At 30.8% G+C, this 16,736-nt stretch overlaps 1 protein-coding gene across 3 annotated transcripts in view; it reads left to right on the forward strand.

The window, feature by feature from the left end:
* Nucleotides 1–479: 479 nt before the first annotated feature.
* Nucleotides 480–16,736, forward strand: part of spict (magnesium transporter spict) — a 49,593-nt gene continuing 33,336 nt past the window's right edge. For all 3 annotated transcript variants that reach the window (XR_012756642.1, XR_012756641.1, XM_075368049.1), the window contains exons 1-3: nt 480–863; nt 3,480–3,602; nt 15,381–15,523. Coding sequence is in view for 1 of the 3 variants with exons in the window: in XM_075368049.1 (XP_075224164.1) it covers nt 767–863; nt 3,480–3,602; nt 15,381–15,523 (363 nt within the window). In the remaining 2 variants the exon portion in view is untranslated. The remainder of the gene's footprint in view (nt 864–3,479; nt 3,603–15,380; nt 15,524–16,736) is intronic.

The following is a 16,736-nucleotide window of genomic DNA, read 5'->3' on the forward strand; positions in this document are numbered from 1 at the left end:
GACGGTGCTTCCGAAGGTTAACAAGAAAAAAAGATATAAATACTTTTAATGAATTGAAAAAATATATATATTTGGCTCTCATTTTGCTGTAGTTGATAAACAAAAAATGTCTTATGGGGCTTACAGATAAAATTTAGTTGTTAAAGATTAACTTAGTTAAATAGCACAGTTAATGAAAATATTTTATAATCAGAAGAAATAAATTTGCCGAATGTTCAATAAATATTAGTGATAGTGATGTAATAATTAATGCGTCACGTGTGGAAAACAATAAATAAATAAAAAAAACGCAAGCTAGAATTTGGTATGGTAGGAGGATCCCCCACTACAAGCTATGCATAAGAAAGATTGCTATGAATCGAATCGTAATTGAGAAAGATTTGGTTCATTGTTTCGCTGCAAACCGATTCCCGATTCTTTCGTTCAGTATAAAGAATCTAATCGAAGGACGGACTCGTTCACGATTCTTCCCATTACTATTAGTTAGATGATCAGTTTCTAGGAGCGCTAGCTACAGTGAATGTATGGTTTTTTGTTATGCATTAAATGTCAGTGTCACGAGATTAATCGCAAGTTTGCTACAATTAGCGTCAGGTTATGTTTTTGTGATTTCTTTGATTTTTATTTGTGATAATGTAACTATGTGATGTCAATACAGTTATTAATGTTAATTTGTAGTACCTGTTAAGTTGTCAGACTTTCTGTATTTGTGTGGTGTAATGGAAGTTAACAACCTTCTTTATGTAATAAATTTGAGTTAATAAATATGGCAAAAAATTCTGGTCTTGTCACTAGTCAGCTTTATTCCTCTTCAGAATTCTATATTGGACTAGGTTTGGCGATTAGCTCCAGTTTTTTTATTGGTAAGTATTCAGCTCCTTCATATTTTACTTGATCAACTTTTAGATTCGATTCCCCTTTTATCATGTATCGTTGAAGGTTTATCAACTGAATCTGATAAAAACGTATTTGCTTTGTTAACAAAGTACAAATTAAAATTTTTAATCTTATCATATTGCAGCGTTAGGGCATCGTACATTTCTTGTATATCGGAAGATGTATGAAATAACTTTTTTATTATAAAATTATTAAATACGATTTATAAATCCTATTATTAAATTATTATTTACGTATTATATAACTTGTTCATTAAGATTATTCAGATTAATAAAAATATTACTATAGTTTAGGAGTTAAATGTGGTTATTTGAGTTTATATGTTATATTATTATTTTTTTAAAGTGTTGCTTAGTACTGCATGTTTTATTAAACATGCAGGTTATTAAACATACTCATGTGTATACACTCATCATGTATACTAACCAGAGTATACATGATGGCTTATGTATAACATATATGTAACGTTAAATTTGATTAATCCGTTGTTTATGTGCAATTATCTCTTTATATGTACAATAGCCTCTAATGTTGGAGAATTTATTTAATATACTGGTCATTTTACATATTAAAATAACTCGAGTATAAGCAGTAGTTACTGAATATATTATTTAAATAATCGAAACATTATTGCTAATTAGTCACAGTTAGTGAGCAAAGTGAGTGTACGTTTGGTTAGATTACGTTGATGTACTGACAGTTGGTTATGTTGATAAGTATAATTGTACTTATCAACATAACTAACCAAACATAACATTTTTTTATTTTTCTGTTTAGCTTCCGGAACCACCATAAGGTATTAGTTCAGAGGAAGATGTTTATGAATGTAAGAGAAGTTTAGTCTAGTACAGTTTCAGGTCAACTACTAATAGATTCTAATTAATGAGATATACAAATTGTATACTACCCTACTAAAGGGCATTTGTATGCGGCTCTTGTGTGCGTCTGACCCCTTAGCTTAGCAATGGAATATAGCGATCACTAGCGGAAAAATCCCAATTCGTTAGTATCATTTTCTAGAGTTAAATTTCTAAATTAACTTTTGTTATATAACTTTTCATCATTCAAAAAAGAAATATTTTTACACAAGAGGTAATCAATTTTAGATACCTAATAATCCCATTCTGAGATGCCCCCACCCCCTGGATTGTGTGCCTACAGCACACCTCTCCAGCCAGTTTATTAATAAATTGCTATATATTTATTAAATTCTCCAACTTTGGAGATGATTATACATATTATGACAAGTAATTATGCGTAATCACCAGATTAATCAAATTTACCACATAACAGATATATATATATATTTTTTTTTCACAATTTTCTTTTCTATTTTTTGTTAAAGTAAGCATGTAAGAGTTTTTTTTGTGATCATTGTGAACAGTAGTTGACTGAAACCATGGAGTATTAGATTCCAAATGAAACTATTAATAAGTTTACTACATGTTTTTAAACATAATATAAATTTTGTGAGTGGCTATCTCTTATTTTTTTCTGTTGAAACATGAACTCTTGTAATATTTAAATTGACTTTTTTTGGATATGATGACAAGAAAATTGTTTATTATTTTAAGTTATAGTATTTTTAATGTGATTGATAATAATGATGACAATTTTTGGAATTAGTTATACATGTTTGTATTAATTTTGAATCGTTTATACTTTGTACTGTTGTATATGTCATTGGGATTGGATGTTTTAAGATGTGATCTTTTATTGTGTGTTATATGTCTATAGATATGCACACATACACACCTCCCTTAATAGGCATGGTATTGAATCGGTTTAAAGTGGTCGTTAGTCCTCTAAACATTACCTAAAATTTTTGTCTGAAAGAAAAGTATGACCAACCCTTACGGCAAGGAATGACCAAAATGTTGCTGGAATTGTAAAATGGGGCTTTTTGTATGCTAAACATGTGAAACTTTTTTCACATGCAGCCATTGTTGTATTGAGTAAATTTGAAGTTTTTCTTAACTTTAAGGTGGAAATCTTTTTTATCCCCACTTAGCACCGGTGAAATCTACCTCGGTCTTCTGGCATGCCGAAAGGGATTCTTATATCATTGAGTTTTATATGATTTTCAGGCTACATGATTTCATTAGAATGTATTTAGAATACTATTATTAAAAAATGTAAATTGTATATATTGAAATACAGTAAATATACAGTGTAATTACCATATACCAAAAAATATAACCATATATCATATTCTAAATATATTTTACTGTAATAAAATATTTTTAAATGCTTGTACAAAATTTATTTTATCTACCCATTATTTAACAAGAAATCATTTTTAGGGGTCCCTTCCCCTTCCTCCCAACAGCATGATTTATTTCTTAAACAGTACTATTTCCTAATTCTTATTCAGGTAATGTTTTTTTTTTTTTTTTTTTTTAGTACGTGCCTCTCTACAGCTTAATAGTTGGTTCCCTGCATATAATTTTTCATAAAAATACCAGTGATCAGTGTAGCACTGATCAGTGAATAATACTAGTTCAACATTTTTATAACCATTAAATCAACAATTTTATTTATCACCATGTTGACTCTTTATGTTTGTTTAATTTCTTTTGCAGGTTCAAGTTTCATCATTAAAAAGCTTGCTTTAATCAAATTGACCAAAGGTGGTTCAATTCGAGCTAGTGCTGGTGGATTTGGTTATCTTAAAGAATGGATTTGGTGGGCTGGTTTAATTACAAGTAAGTTGCCTGGAGATATTTGTTACCAGTGGATAGCTTTTATTTTTTATGTTGCTATTACTATCAGTTTAGCTGCATAATTAATTATTAGTATAACTACTCTAATTTGGGTAGTTTGTTGTTAATCTAAAAGACAATAGTTAAATTTATCATACAGTGAATCACCCAAGAATATAATATATGTACATCACAGGGTTATTCAGTATCTGTTAATATTGCAGATTTTTCTTTTTACTCAATTGAGCTGCTCTCAGATGTTAATTTAAAACTTTTGAATGCTACACCATTTCAAGTAGAGTTGGAACACTGTCATTATCCTGAATGTTGATTTTCAGTACATAAACTGTCCAAGCTTTAAAGTACTAAAAGGGTTTTTATGAAAACCTTATTTTTGATGTAGCTTTAACTGAAGTAATCACAAATGGATAAATCTGGTAATCAAGGAAACCCAAAATGTTATAATTTTAAAATGAATTGCTTGGGAAACATTCTATTTCAACAGCTATTGAATTCTTGATATGTGTGGAACCACATCACCTTGTTGAAATCATCACTCTATTTCTGTGATTTACCTGTGAAACTCTACACTCCTTGGTCTAGATTAATTCCTTTTGTAGTGCTATGAATTGATTCGCTGACTTTTCATCTTTTTTTTAATATACATCAATTGCACACTGAAGTTGTTTGTGTAATGGACTTGAATTTTTCATTGAAGATAACACTTATGAAGCACTAATTCATGATTAGTTCAATCATGTTTGGTTAATGTCTATAACCACCTCTTGTAATTTTAGAAATGGAAACCCAAATGCTAAGATAAAAGGTATGTTTTTTAAATAAGAATTTTTTTTATATATAAAAATAACGAGTTCCTATTTGAAAAGATTTATATTTGTTAAATTTTTTACGCTATCTGGTTTACAATTGGTTCTTGTATTATTCTGCATCACAATTTTACAAACATCTCTAATCTATTAAAGATAACAGTATTGAAACTGCTACGGAAAACTGTTACAAAAACTGCTATGTTAATCTTTATGCATATAATTTATTTATAAATTGGTGTAATTGTGCTGAATTGCTACAATTGTTTGATTTTTACATACCTAGTCAAATATTAAGAGGTAATTATTACTATTTTTATTAATCCAGGGTTGTAATTTATCACTATTAGTCACCTGTCATCCTATTTAAATATTAGTTGTCTATCATACATTTATTATCAGCATTGCCACTGGTTTGATTTATAATTTTTATCTATACTCTATTGATTTAGATTCAAACAATGTTTTGCGATATGAATGATTTATTTATTTTGTATTGTTACCTAACATTATTTATTTTATTGTTATAATTGAATTGCGATGACTCATAATTAACCAAGCATGATAAGATTAATCATGAATTTGCTGTCATTGTTGACAGATGGAAGAGATTGTTATAAGTTATCTGCAATCAGAAATTCATGCTCATTTCACAAACATCTCTGTGATGTGTAACTGATGTATATTAAAAAAAGATGAAAAGTTAGGGAGACAGTCACTTCATAGCACTACAGAATTAGAATTTTTTCTGTAAATTTGGAAATACGAAGGACATTCAATAATTAAAGAGACAAATTGCTGTAGAAAAAAAAAACTATATTTTTACAAAATGAGACTTTTACTACTTCTCAACGTAATCCTCACCGATATTAATACACTTGTCCCAACGACAAACTAGTTTTTTTTATACCTGATGCAAAGAAGTCTTTGTCTTGTTGTTTGAGCCACTTTCCCACAAATTCTTCGACCTCCTTTTCTTTGTTGCTGAACTTTTTTCCACATAATGTCTCCATGAGTGGACCAAATAAATGAAAATCCGAGGGAGCCAGATCTGGACTGCAGGGAGAATATGGTAGTATCACCCAACCCATTTTTCCAATGGTTTCTTGGGTCAGCTGGGCAGTGTGAGGATGAGCATTGTCGTGTAGCAATGTCATGCCTTTTCTTTGAGATCTGCGACGTTTTTCTCTCATTTACTGGCTTTACTTTTTTCATCAGCATGTCTGAGTAGTAGTGTTTATTGTATGTTGATTTTCCAAATAATCACAAAAGACAACATCTTGGGCATCCCAAAAGTATTGGTAAATAATCCCAAAAGTATGTTTTGCTGTACTTCAGAGCTTGTTACTGATAACGTTATGAACTGTGCCAACACATAACTGCAACTGTTTTTGCTATGTGTTCAACTGTAATACGTTGGTCTTCATGAATAATGTTGTCAATGCGAGTTTAAAGTTAAGCAGTTGACACTTCAACTGGCCGGCCAGGACATTGTTCATCAGTCACTGATGTTCAACCATTTTTGAATTTTTCTACCCACTTATAACATGGTTTATGTATTATTTACATGGTTCATAAAATTTTCACCATACTAAAAAAATTCGGAAAAAGATTTTATCCAGTTTTCACCTACAGAAAGCAAAAAACAGATCATTGAACGTTGTTCAACTAATGTGAAAACTTCAAGCAGACACACCATCGTTAAATGCAATATTGAGGTTATAAACAAAACAATTTTCATCCATCAGCTGTTCTCAGCTCATCTCAGTGATGCCAACTTTAGCCATGAAAGTACAAAACTCCCCCTACAAACTGTTTCATTTCTACATCAATTTGCCTCTTTAATTATTGAATGTCCCCCATAAAATAAATAAATATTCACCTTAAAGCCTGGATCCTTATCTGCATTTCTACATAATTTCTGCCTACATCAAGGAAATTATTTTATCGCATAATCAGCTTCATAAAAAACTACCACCTGAGAAGATAATCATTATTGAATAGTTGCCTTGACATCATCATGGTGCTGATTGGCAAGATGCTGCTTTAAATGTGAAACAAGTGGTAGTCACTGGACGCCAGGCCAAGGCTGGGGCTTGTAACATACCTCTCTGCATTTATCATTTCACCCCAAGGTAAAAAATCAACAAGCAGCTGCTCCTGTTTTTCTAAAACACAGTCCGCATGATTTTCTGGGCTGACATTGTTTACATGAACTTCACTTTATTGGGAGATATTGAGTGTTTCCATTCCATTGACTGTTGTTTTGATTCTGTTGTAATGTGAGACATCCATGCCTCATCACCAGCAACAATTCAGCTTAAAAACAGAACATCTTTGCTGTATCTTGTGAGAAAATTCAAAACTAAACATTTGTTTTTGTACAACTCAGTTACCATATTTAGTACCCAGCATGAACACTGCTACAGATAATTTAAGATTATTAACACAGTTTCAGAGAACATTTTGTGAAATTAAAGGAAATTCATTTCATAGTTTTAAAATTGTTAACCGTCTGCTCCCATGGACTTTTCCTTTAACTGTCTGTGCCAAGCCATCAGTAATGACAGATGGTCACTCATTCCATGCCTCATCATGTATGTTTCTACGACTCTCTTTAAATGCTGTAACCGATTTTCTCACCATTCCATAGCATTATCTTGTACACTATCTGTTAATGAATTTCCGCTGCTTTCCTATCTCTTGCATTAAGAAAACAAATTTATTTATTCATTATATCTCCTCTCCTCTTTTGTTACATAATTTCATAGCTACATTATATTTTCATGCAAACAGAATTCTTATACAAACTTAATTGTTAATTGTACTTATAAACTATTAACATTATTAAATTTTCTAATATATCTAGTTCTTCTAGTACAACATTTTTTGTTATAGTTTCTTTTAAAGGTGAAGAGAAATTAGGTACTACCAAGAAAAAATCTGTATGGGAATTACTATCACATTATTTTAATTGTATTGAATGATAAAAAATATATATATAACAAAAAAGCACTGTACTGCCTATGACAAAAGTAAATGAAATAATACTCATACTTATTATTTACAATAAGAATTAACATCCAACCTATGCCAATAAACCTTGATACTATCAGAATTGGATGACAATAGAAGTTTTGAGTATTTTAACACTCCAAAATACCAACATAAATTTCATATATTTTATTTATTTAAATGTTTGTAGATAAAAAAAGAAGATAAAGTAAAATATTCATTTTTGTTAATTTTTTTTTTGGAGTATGAGGACAACTGTTATTTACAGACAAAAGGGTTACCCATGCGTTCACCTTTATATGCAATCATGTCTGAAATTTTTGTACAACATTTTGAAAACATCATAATTAATGGTATTTTGAACAACCATCAAATATTGTTATGGATTAGGTATTTGAATGATATATTGGTCAACCTAACTACAAATGATGAACATATGGCTATTTTAAATATTCGTAATAACTATAATGATGACTTAAATTCACTTTTGAAATGGAACTTCACGGGAAAATACTCTTTTTGGACATTGAAATTGAAATAAACTGAAACATTATAGAAACATCCATTTATAGGAAACCAATCATAAATAACACAACTATACACAAAGAATCTAATCCATGGTTACAAAAAGTTACTACGTATAAAAATTAAATTTTTACAGCGTTGCAATACACAAAAATAACCCAGATAAACTCAAAATTGAAATAAATATGATGAAACAAATAGCAATTTTCAACAGCTTTGATAATCGAATTGTCGAAAGAATTTATAGAAAAAAAACAACCAAACATCAAAGTAATTTTACAGCGTTACAGCAGAATAATAATAAAGAATGAACTAATAACTATTCATACAATACACATATATGAATAAGATCATAGAAAAAAATGATTGATGTTTACAATAAAGATAAATATAAGAAAACATACAAACCTAATAACCACATTTTAAAATATTTAAGGAATAATAATAATGATACTGCAATGGTATATTCATAGGTAAATTCAGCAGATGTTTCAAAAAAGGTTCACAGAGCATTATAATGCATACAAGAACAAGAAGAGAGGCATTTCTAATATAGCTGACATCTGCTCCTCTGACATCAGCATTTCTTAGTTTTTTGAGTAGGAGTTTGTGATCATCAGAATCAAAAGCCTTTCTTATGTTTAGAAATAATGCAGCAACCTTGCAGTCGCTTTATGCTATTATAAATATCAGAGAAGAGATTTAGCATTGCATCTTCAGTATCGCTGCCTTTCCTAAAACCAAATTATCATTACTATAGTAATTAGTCTTATTTAAAAAACTGTTTAAATGGATCTACATGAGCTTTTCATGTATTTTGGAAAAAGTCAATAATAAAGAAATAGGTCTGTAATTATTAGGATCATTTTTATCCCCACCCTTGTGTATTGGAATAACGACAGACTTTTTTAATTTCTTTGGATACACTACTTTTGCCATGCTAAGATTAAAGAGAAAGACTAGTATATCAGATATTTTGTCTATTACAGCCTTTATTATATCCACTGTAATTTGATCAAGCCTAAGAGATTTTCCTAAATTTTCTTTTTCTCTTTTGTTTGTAGGCGTAAAAAATGTTGAAGACAGATTTGCATTTTTGGAATAGAATAATATTTTACATATTATATTATATTATATTCCATATATTATATTATATTTTATGGAATGAAAATGACAGGGTTATATTGGCAAATTGATTAATTCATTTGCAATGCAGAAACTGTCCTATGTTATTGATCATCGCTATCTTTAATTTGGTTTATTTTTACTGATAAGTTTATTTACAATATACCAGCTTTCCTCCAGGTTAAACTTGTCAGCATTTTATTGTGAAATTGAGATTTAACATTAGCTATTTCACACTTATTTGGTTGTGTATTTTTTAATATTTGTTTAAAAGTTTAACGTTAAATGGTTGATTATTCCACTATTGTATAAATTATTTTTCCTTTTGATTTTACTGCACAAATTGCAGCATGTATTTCACGGTCAATAGCATTGTTTATAATCATAGGCATTTTAAATGTTCATATATGAAATGGCGACAGCTACACTGCTTATATATTATTATTATTATTATGCTTTTACGGCCAACATGGGACCACTTAAGTCAATTTTAGTTGGATCTTTTCTGAGAAAAGCGTGTTATTTTACTCTTCCGAGCTGCCCAGTATTTCTTCATCCGTTCAGATCTTGCTTTCTTTTCTTCATCCGTAAACACCCTCTTCGTTGTATTTTGTCGTTTGTCTGTCTTTTGTTTAAATCTAATGCTTTTATCTTTTAGCTTTGTAATTTTTCCAGTTTTATTCTGTAGGTCGGTCAGGGAAATTCCCAATTCTTTCATATCTTCTCTAATTTCTTTGATCCATCCTACTTCTAGCTTTTGGAACCAGAGCTTTTCAATGCTATTTCTTGACAGTCTTGTTTCCGGTGTCCTTATGAGATGACCAAAGAAAGAGATTCTTTTTTTCCGCATAGTATCAGTAACAGGCTCTATTTCTCGATACACCACCTCATTTGGCACAATCCACCATTGGCCTTCTTTTTGGTGTTTTTTATTGATACACGTTCTGACAATTCTCCTCTCTATTTTCAGAATTTTTTCAATTCGGTTTTTCTGAGTGATTTTGAAAAGGGTCTCGCTTCCGTAAGTGACTTCTGGCTGTACTACAGTTTTATAATGTTTAAGTTTTGTTTTAGCTGAAAGGCATTTTTTGTTATATGTTGACCAAGTTAATTTTTGGGATTTAATCATTTTATTTGTCCTGTTTTGCCATGTCACTTTTTCATTTAAATTATAACTTATTATTTCCCCTAGATATTTAAATTGTTTTACTATTTTAATTTTCTGATTGTTTACCGTAATGTGCTCTATTACCAGAGGATCTATGGCCATTAGTTCAGTTTTTTCGAAAGAGATATGAAGCCCTATCTTTTGTGCTAGGTTTTGAAGGCTCATGATTTGTGTTTTGGCTTCTTGAATATTATTTGCTAAAAGAGCAAGGTCATCTGCAAATCCTAGGCAATTTAGTGTGATGGAGTTTTTCTTAGTACCCATTTTTATATTTTTGGGATTTATTTCATACCATTTTCTTATGACAAATTCGAGGGCGCAGTTAAAAAGGAGTGGTGAGAGGCCGTCTCCTTGCCTCAACCCAGTTTTTATGTAGAAGGGTTGAGAGAGTTCAGCTCTGAATTTCACTCTGGACTGGGTATTGGTTAAAGTTAATTTTATCATGTTTACGAGTTTAGGGTGAAGGCCCAGGTTTCTCAGAATATTCAGCATGGATGGTCGGTGTATACAATCATAGGCCCTTTTAAAGTCGACGAAGGTGATTATTAGTTGTTTTTTCCGTCTTTTATATAAGTCCATCATAAGTTTTAGGGATATTATTTGCTCCGGGCAACCTCTCCATGGCCTAAATCCCCCTTGGTATTCCCCAAGTTCCAGTTCAAGTTGGTCTTTGCATCGGTTGTATATGATTCTCGACAGGATTTTGTATGTGCAATCCAGGAGAGATATGCCTCTGTAGTTTTCCGGATTAGTTTTATCCCCTTTTTTATGTAATGGATGAATGAGGGCTGTGGTCCAGTGTTCTGGAAGTTTTTCTTCGTTCCATATTTTCACGAGGCATAGATGTAGGGAAGTTTTGACTGAATAAACTGATGAGTGTTTCCAGAGTTCTGCGAAAAGCTGGTCTTCTCCGCTTGCTTTGTAGTTTTTTATTTCATTTAAGGCTGCGAGAACTTCTTGAATTGTTGGCGGGTTGATATTTACTGGTGAAGTTTTAACTGGAGTTTCAGTGTCAATCTCAAAAAGCTCTGGGGGGTCGTCACAGTTGAGGAGTCTATTGAAGGTTTCTGCCAAAATTTCAGCATTTTCTTTATTGGTGTGGGCCATATTTCCTTTTTTTCCTCTCAGCATAAGGGTGGGTGGTTCATATCTTTGAAGAGCCTGACCAAAAATGTTATAATAGTCTCGGAAGTTAGTTTTCTTGGAACTTTCTTCTATTTGCTGAATCAAGTTTTTTTGGGCTTGTCGTTTGGTTCCTCTTATAATTTTCTGAGTTATTTTCCTTTGTTTGGTGAATTCATGGTTAGATTCTTCAGTTTTCTGGGTTTGGTGATTGATCCAAGCCCGGTGTCGGTCTTTGACTGCTTTGTCACATTCTTCATTCCACCATTGGTGTTTTTTTCTTGGGTTTATAGGGGCTAGTTCTTCAGCTATTTCTTTCAGTTGGGATGTCAGTTCTTTTAAATTATTAGTTAATTTGATTTTTTTTGTTGTTTCTTCAAAGATGGCATTGTTTATTAATTTATGTGGATCATAAGCTCTTTTGTTTTTAGGTTGGGATTTTTTCTTTTTATGCGGGGTGAATTTTATTTTAACTTTAATTAAGTAATGGTCCGATCCAGTATCTGTTCCTCTCAAGACTTTTACATTATAAATCTCCTTGTGATAATTCCGGTCCATGCAAACATGATCGAGTTGCCATTCCCCTTTTTTCCAATCTGGGTGTTTCCAAGTCTTCAATTTGTTTGGTTTTCTCATAAAATAGGTGGATTTTGAGATCATATTATGGTTTCTGCAAAATTCGACAAGTCTTTGGCCGTTCTTGTTAGTTTTCTTTTGGGCAGGCCATTTTCCGATAATATCACGATATTTTCGTTCTTTACCAAGTTGGGTATTAAAGTCCCCTATTAAAATCTTCGTGTGGGTCTTATTTATGTTGTTTGCAGTTTGGTCAAGAAGTTCCCAGAATTTGTCCATCTCTTCTCTATCTTTTTTAAGATTGTTTTTGTCATTGGTGGGAGCATGGACATTTATTATGGTGTAGAATTTATTGGCTGATTTTAGGGTTAAGGTTGAAATCCTGGGGGAGTAAGACTTAAATTCTACGACTGAGTCAATTATTTTAAGATTGATTGCAAATCCTGTTCCGAACTGTGGGCAATTCTTCATCACACGTTTCCTGGGGATTCCTTTGTAAATTCTGTAACCCTGAGATTCAAACGGCTCTCGATCGGTGTTTCTCATTTCTTGAAGTCCTGCGATTAGGATATTTTGTTTGTCCATTATGTCTGTTAGAGTTTTTAGTTTGCCGGGTTGAGTTAGAGAATTAATGTTGTGAGTGGCAATGTAGTTTATTTGCTTGTGTCTTATCCTCAATTTTGAAGTTGTGTTGTTTTTGGGTGTTTCCAAACGCTCCGATTCATTGTTATCTTTTAAGCAGCTGCCCACCGGATCCGAGTGCAGCCTTCTCTGGTATTTACCAGACGGTGGATTTTTTCTTAAAAGACCTTCCATATTTGACTTTCAAAGGCAAGTCAGCCTTGGGTGGGAATAAATTCCCGAGTTACAACTCTGGATGTGATCCAGAGAGGTGATTCCGATTTAGTTCACCAGTAGAAATCTCCACGTTTCTAACTGGTTATCCAGACGAACCAACGTGGAGGCGCAAACCGATTTTCTTAATTGAGATTTTAAGTATGGAGAAAGTTTAAATCGGTTCCGGAATCATTTCGTCCACTGCTTATATATATATATATATATATATGTCAAAACTATACTTAAAATCTTACTCGTACATCAAATACGCTGCTGCTTCTTTGCATGGCGGAAGGCCAAATAATGCAAGCGTTTGATTAGATTTTTGCAATATTCTCAATATTCCATTTTGTATGAATTTAATTTCACCACAGCAACCTGTGTTTACTTTGTCACCAAACAAAGTAAACATTTGACTTAACTGCAAAATCACCAGTTAAAAACAATCTCAACAGAAAACACAGTGTTCCATTGCAACTGAAATCCCAAAGGATAGGTTGCTAGAGGCCATGTACCCCTAATCCTCATACAATTTAAAAACATTTTGTTTTCCTTGCAGATCTGTATATTGTTTTTTTAGATTCATGACATCAGTTTTGTTATTTATTGTGATCCTACAGTTTTTATGTACAATACTGTGTAACTGTTCATATTAGCTTTACTTCCCAAAATTTTTGTTGTATATCCTGATAGCGCAGTAACTTTATTGTCTTATATTTACCACTTTTTTAAATGTATAATATTTGCTAATTATATTACAGTACAGTTACAACACATGATATGATATGATTTAAACATTGGCCTGATTTAATTTTTCAGTCGGTTTCTTCAATTTTGAACACTGTGTTCTAAACAATTATCATTTTTATGTAATGTGGATACTAAAATTATTTTTGATCATTTTTTTTCAGTCAGCTCTGATATCCAAATACACATATTATAAAAGGAGATTTTCCTTTTTTAATTTTTTTTTTCTAAATTATGGAATAGTTTATGGATTCCTTTTTTTATAAATATTATCTTATTTAAAAATATAAATGAGAAACAACCAAATTTAATAAATACAAACTCACTTCATAGTATTCTCAGTTGTTCTTATGGTGTGACCTGCCTTCATTGAAACACTCTTGTGTTTGTTATTTGTTATTGCTGATTTTTTTTTTTTTGGGTTTGGCGTAAAATATTTATTAAAAAATGAATAACATCATTTGATAACAAAGTCAGTAGAGTTATGCTAGTTATTGAAGATGAAATGTGTATTTAAAATTTCTGTATTAATGAAATTTGATTTGGTTTGTTGTTTAAAAACATTTTCCGTTTTAAATCAGTTTCATTATCCAACTATCCCAGCCAGATAAAAACATTTATAAATTATTCTTTTTGGAGTAAACATTTTTATTCATTCTTTTTCACTTCTTTAGCACGTTTGTAGTTGTCTTTTGGATTAATAAATTTTAAATGTAACAGAAAAATAAAATAAATATTAATTTATAATTATTTAAAAAAAGGAGGTAGTACTTATAAAAAAGGAAGATTACTTGGGTACTATTTATATTAATCTCTTGACCAATAATAATGGTTAGATGATATGTGAATGCATTTTTAATGCAGCTGAATAAGCTTAAGATTGTAAGTGAAACATTGTGCATTGTATTTTTTGGTAGCTACAAAATGGTTAATAATAATAACAATTTACTTAAGCATCATTATTTTTTAACTCTTTAGATGATTTTATAAATAGAATATTTTAATTGAACCAAAATAGGTATATAAGAATTTCTGATATTTTAAAAGGTTGATGATTGGTATAATGTATTACACACATATGTGAAAAAAATTTGTTTTTTCAAAGATATGGAAATCTATAATTTTTTAAATGCCTATATTCTATAGTTAGATTTACTTGAAATTGAATACTGTTATAGTTTTTTTTCTATTGCTCATTATTCATTTAAATATTTAATATTAGAAAAAGGTAAGCCTACGGCCTGCTGCGAAAATTTTACATGGTTTATGTTTCGTTACACATGATTTTGTTAAACGTTCTGCCAATTATAACTAAATAATGTTTATGAATTTAGCGTACTAACAACAAAAACTTTTACAATGAAGAGCATCAATATTTTTTTAAAAAATGCAACAGCAATGAAAAAATAAAGTAAAATGAATTACCATAAATTTGCTTTTTTTTTTCAAAGCAAAAAAGGAAATTTCCAAAAAAAAATAAAATAAGCAAATGTAGTTTTCTACTTTGTTGCATTTTGCTGAGAAGCACTTCATTCAAAATAAAAAAGTGAGCACTTAAAACAAACAAACAACACGCCATCTGGTTGATGTGTTTAAAATAAATTAAAAAAATTTGATCAGATGAATGAGTCACTGTTAAATAACTCGCATCTCAACGCTTCATTCTGAATGATTCAGAAACCTCGTTTCATTCTAAATAAAAATGTGAGCACATGCAGCAAATAAACCAGTGCACCATGCCTCTTACTCTGGTTGATTATATTGTAGGAAAATTATTTATTAGAAATAATCTAGTTATTTCCTCTTCTATTTTAAGATGTGAATCTTGTTTTGTTACAGTGGGCATAGGTGAAGCAGCAAATTTTGCCGCATATGCATTTGCTCCAGCATCTCTTGTTACACCTCTTGGAGCGCTTAGTGTTCTAGTTGCATCTGTGTTAGCGTCAAAATTTCTAAATGAAAAACTTAATCTTTTGGGAAAGGTATGAGAATCATATATTACTAGTCATATGTTTCTTATTCTTGAGCCTCTTTTTTGCATTCTTTTCATTTTTAGTTATCAGTTACTTGATTAGCTAATGAAGTTCTTTATATTGTGCCTTTTTCCAGTGCAAAAATAAAAATAAAGTTAAAAAAAATTTTTACCGCTCACCTCAGTATCAGTGAACCTTTTCATATTGACACTTAATTCACTTCAAAAATAATTAACAATTTTTTCAGAATCTCATATTATCTCAAATAATTTTTATACAGCTTTTGCAAGCTTTGAAATCATCGCAATACAGTTTACGATATTGTTTCAAGAAGCTTACGATATGGAAAAAGTAATCACAGGCCGCAGTTGTATTATCAGGCAAGAAATAAAAATAAATTGTGAGGCTACAAAATAGTAAATGTATTTATTTCTGTACACATATACAAAAATTACAATTTTGTAACCTCATGATTTATTTATTTATATATATATATATATATATATACACACACACACACACACACACACACCATTTCAGCCCACTTGGCTTGGGTCTAACCTCACTATCTTTTATCATGCTCCTCTTCTGTGATTACTTGTGTAATACCTTTTCTCTTTTCATTGCTCTCAATTCAGTCTCTCCATTTTAGATGGGGTCACCCTTTCTTAGAAAGTCTCACATATTCCATTCTTTTGACACCTCCAAACAACCTTATATATTTTCTTATTTTGTTTACATACAGCGTGTATCTTCACTTCATACTTCCTCATTCTGTTCCTTCTTGTTTTACTTATATTGATCTGTAGACTTCATATCTTCTGATTCAACCTTATTCCTTTACCTCCCAGATGTTACCTTGTCTCTGCTGTATAAATAACTAAAGGCATATGATGATACATGGTGTACAATAGCATTTTTGTCTTCTGTGGGATTGATCTATCTCATAACAGTGCTTAAAATTTTGGAAAAGCTCTGCTTTCTTTTCACAACTGAGTACTGATATGATTTATTCTTACAATTATTCAGATTTCTGCACCAAGGTATGTAAATTTTACCTTTCTAAGCTATATCATTTAAGGGGAGTTGATTGTCCTATATTTATAATGTTAACTAAGGTTCATTTTTCTTGGAAACTACTTCAGTTAGATTCATAATTATATTTTTACTTTGTAGTTTGTGACCTTTGCTACAATTTGATGAAAAGACCTTGTAAAAACAA

The sequence above is a fragment of the Lycorma delicatula genome, chromosome 6 (genome assembly GCF_047948215.1).
Source record: "Lycorma delicatula isolate Av1 chromosome 6, ASM4794821v1, whole genome shotgun sequence".
Taxonomy (NCBI): domain Eukaryota; kingdom Metazoa; phylum Arthropoda; class Insecta; order Hemiptera; family Fulgoridae; genus Lycorma; species Lycorma delicatula.